The 4,806-nt window shown below is 39.1% G+C and overlaps 1 protein-coding gene across 1 annotated transcript in view; it reads right to left on the minus strand.

Annotated features, from left to right (window-relative positions):
- Positions 1-2,745, minus strand: part of LOC131939980 (fibroleukin-like) — a 41,063-nt gene extending 38,318 nt beyond the window's left edge. Inside the window, exon 1 of the mRNA XM_059298508.1 lies at positions 2,635-2,745. Within this exon, the coding sequence (XP_059154491.1) occupies positions 2,635-2,689 (55 nt within the window). The 5' untranslated portion in view covers positions 2,690-2,745. The remainder of the gene's footprint in view (positions 1-2,634) is intronic.
- Between the last annotated feature and the right edge of the window lie 2,061 nt (positions 2,746-4,806).

Below are 4,806 nucleotides of genomic sequence, written 5' to 3' on the forward strand. Positions count from 1 at the left end.
CATACGCACATACGCACATACGCATATACGCATATACGCATATACGCACATACACACATACACACATACACACATACACACATACACACATACACACATACACATATATACACATACACACATACACACATACACGCATACACGCATACACGCATACACGCATACACGCATACACGCAAACACGCATACACGCATACACGCATACACGCACACGCATACACACATACACACATACACATACACGCATACACACATACACACATACACACATACACACATACACACATACACACATACAAACATACACACATACACACATACACACATACAAACATACACACATGCACACATGCACACATACACACATACACACATACAAACATACACACATGCACACATGCACACATGCACCACATGCACACATGCAGACATACACACATACACACCAACAAACATACACACATACACATGCACTTATACGCTTATATGCAAACATACACGCATGCACACATACACACGCATACACGCATACACGCATACACGCTTACTTGCATACACACATAGACGCATAAACGCATAAACGCATACACGCATACACGCCACGCATAAACTCATACACGCGTACATTCATACACGCATACACGCATACACACATACACACATACACACATACACGCATACATGCATACGCGCATACGCACATACGCACATACGCATATACGCATATACGCATATACGCATATACACACATACACACATACACACATACATACATACACACATACACACACACACATACACACATACACACATACACATATACACACATACACACATACACACATACACACATACACACATACACACATACACACATACACACATACACACATACACACATACACACATACACACATACACACATACACACATACACACATACACACATACACACATACACACATACACATACACACATACACACTAACACACATACACACATACACACATACACACATACACACATACACACATACACACATACACACATACACACATACACACATACACACATACACACATACACACATACACACATACACACATACACACATACACACATACACACATACACACATACACACATACACACATACACACATACACACATACACACATACACACATACACACATACGCACATACACACATACACACATACACACATACACACATACACACATACACACATACACACATACACACACACACATACACACAAACACACATACACACATACACACATACACACATACACACATACACGTAAACACGCATACACGCATACACGCATACACGCACACGCATACACGCATACACGCATACACGCATACACGCATACACGTAAACACGCATACACGCTCACGCATACACGCATACACGCATACACGCATACACATACAGGCATACACGCATACACACATACACACATACACACATACACACATACACACATACAAACATACACACATACACACATACAAACATACACACATACAAACATACACACATACACACATACAAACATACACAGATGCACACATGCACACATACACACATACACACATACAAACATACACACATGCACACATGCACACATACACACATACACACATACAGACATACACACGCATATATGCAAACATACACACATACACACGCTTACACGCTTACACGCCTACACGCCTACACTCATACTTTCATACACGCATACACGCATACACGCATACACGTGTACACGTGTACACGCAAACACGCATATACGCATACACGCATACACGCATACACGCATACACGCATACACGCATACACGCATACACGTATACACGCATATACGCATACACGCATACACGCATACACGAATACACGCATACTAGCATACACGCATACACGCATACACGCATACACGCATATACGCATACTTGCATACACGCATACACGCATACACGCATACACGCATACACACATACACACAGACACACATACACACATACAAACATACACACATGCACACATGCACACATGCAGACATACACACATACACACCAACAAACATACACACATACACATGCATACATACGCATATATGCAAACATACACGCATACACACATACACACGCATACACACATACACACATACACACATACACACATACACACATACACACATACACACATACACACATACACACATACACACATACACACATACACACATACACACATAAACACATAAACACATACACACATACACACATACACACATACACACATACACGCATACACGCATACACACATACACACATACACACATACTCACATACACACATGCACACATGCACACATACACACATACACAAGTAAATTTGCAAAACTATGTTTTTCCGACTAGGGTAGTAAAACGTCAAGATTCGTGAAAATATCGATTTCGATTTTTTGAACGTTTACAATACTTCCTCTATACTGCGTATACGTGGAAATAAAAACAAACAATTGTTACCTAAAAAATACACAGATAATTAAAACTAAATATCTCCATCACATTTGCGTTTCAGTTATATACAAATGTACTCACCACGGGTAAACATGATATTTACAACCAACAGAGCCGTCACTAAAACAGCAGACATTGTAGAGTTGTGTAGTTCTGTATCACACGAACTGGAGACTTCTCTAACCCGCTGCTTCTGTTAACTTGTGACGATATCGCCGTCTGTTTATACCACAAACATTGGGTTGAAGCAAAAAAAGAAAAAAAAAAACGTTAGGGCTAAGGCGTGTTGATAAAATTGTATGTGAAATTGCCTTGACCGAATTTCCCACGTTAAAAAAATATGCTGAAACGTCAATAAAGTTCATGGATCGCACCTTTCAAAAATTGACATTTTAAGAGCCCGACTTTTTATTTTAGAAGTGGTTTCTATGTACCTTGCTTTTTTTGCTATATTATTTATTTTAGCATACAGATGAAGTATTTTAAGGGGACAGTATCACCCAGACATTTGAAAATTGACGAAAAAATTTGCCAAAAAAAAACTATTATACATACGCACTCACATTTTTTACTATGATTGTAATTATCAAGGAGCTATAAAACAGCTAATAAAATAAAGTTAACGTATAACGCAAACATTTTTTATGAATAATTTTACCAAAAATTTTATACTAAGTAATTTTTGGCTGCAGTTTTCCAACATTTACGCCCTTCCTGCTGAAATACGCTCGTTGATGCATAACAGTGTAGCCTATCGCTGGAACTAAAAAATATCTATTGTGACAAATTTTGAATTTTTAGATTTTCAAAGTCAGACCAAAAAAATTGATTTTTTTTTCTTTTTATAAATCCTTTATTTGCAATTAAAGCAAGTGCAACAACATCACATTTTTTACATAATGCAAAATGTACATAATGCAAACGTACATAATAAATATTTACATGTTGTCATGTAGGTGATTATAAAAAAATCGAAAGGGATAATAGTAAAAGGGGTGAAAGTCAAATGAAAGTTTCAGGAATCCAGGTGGGGAGTGGAAAGGAAATTGTTCAAAGAGGGGGGGATCAATGGGACAGTGAAGCATTTTCTATGTAGGGAAACAAAATATGTTGACCAGTTGAAAGACTGTTTATTCGTAAACTGGTCGCATTGAGTTTTCAAAAGGTTGCTGTTTGAAAGATGAGGGGAAAGAAGCAAGATTTAGAACTTTAAGTAAGTAAATGAATAGATATTTGAAATTGATGTTGGGGTGGGTGGTGGGGTTCTTGGAACAGTTGAAGGGGATGTGGGGTTATCATGTCTGAGGGTGAAGTGGACAGAGGGGGGGGGGGGGGTAGATGTGTCTGACGAGGAGTGGAGAGGGTGTCTGTGTGTGTTTAAGGCAAGCCAAGCGTCAAATTCTGTGCTGTGTGATCTAACTGCTGATGTGTTACTATGTATAGTGTGTGTGGGTGGGTGGGGGGAGGGTTTGACGAACAGATTGCTGTGTGAGCGATTTAGCGAGAGGGTGAAAGGTTGGTATGTTCAAGTCGGTGTTTATGTTTATTTGAATGTTTAGTACGGATAGGTTAGGGGTGGGTAGGCGTGTAGCCATCGCGGGGTGTGGGGATACAGTGGAGATTTAAAGGTAAAAAATTGGTTAACAGTGTTAAAAGAGTTATTTAGGTTAACAAAACAACTGTAAGTACAAATGTGGGGGTAATTGGGGTCATTTTGTACGTTGTGGACCAAAGTACCGTACGTATATGATAATAGTAAAATAGAGACAAATCATGACTTTGTTTGTTAGTAAGTTGTATAAATAAAACAATACTCAAATAAGCAACAATAGCAAACTGAATGACAAATGATAAATGATGCGAAACAAGAGGGTTGTGGGGGTGGGAGTCAAATTAATGTTGTTAGAAATGTATTTAGATAATACATCATCTTCAGTATTTAACATAGTATTTCAACACAGGGGTGGGGTCACGGGGACGAAGGGGATGCAGTTATGGGGGCAATATGATATTGGGGTCATGAGGTTTAGGGGCGGGGGGCGGGGAGGGTGTGATGAAAAGGGATGTGTCAGTTAGATTAGGCGGGCCAGGTGGCAAATGCAGTGCAATATGTTCTTCACGTTGTGGTGTTGCTAATTATTGTATATGTGTTTGAGTGCTGTCATTGTCGAGTCGTCTACGATAAATCAAGTCTAGTACGTGTCCCGTGAAATGTACCTTGTCGTGTTTTGCTTTTATTCTACTGTTCCAAAT

The sequence above is a fragment of the Physella acuta genome, unplaced genomic scaffold (genome assembly GCF_028476545.2).
Source record: "Physella acuta isolate Inbredline_101_S28 unplaced genomic scaffold, ASM2847654v3 ptg000306l, whole genome shotgun sequence".
NCBI lineage: Eukaryota > Metazoa > Mollusca > Gastropoda > Physidae > Physella > Physella acuta.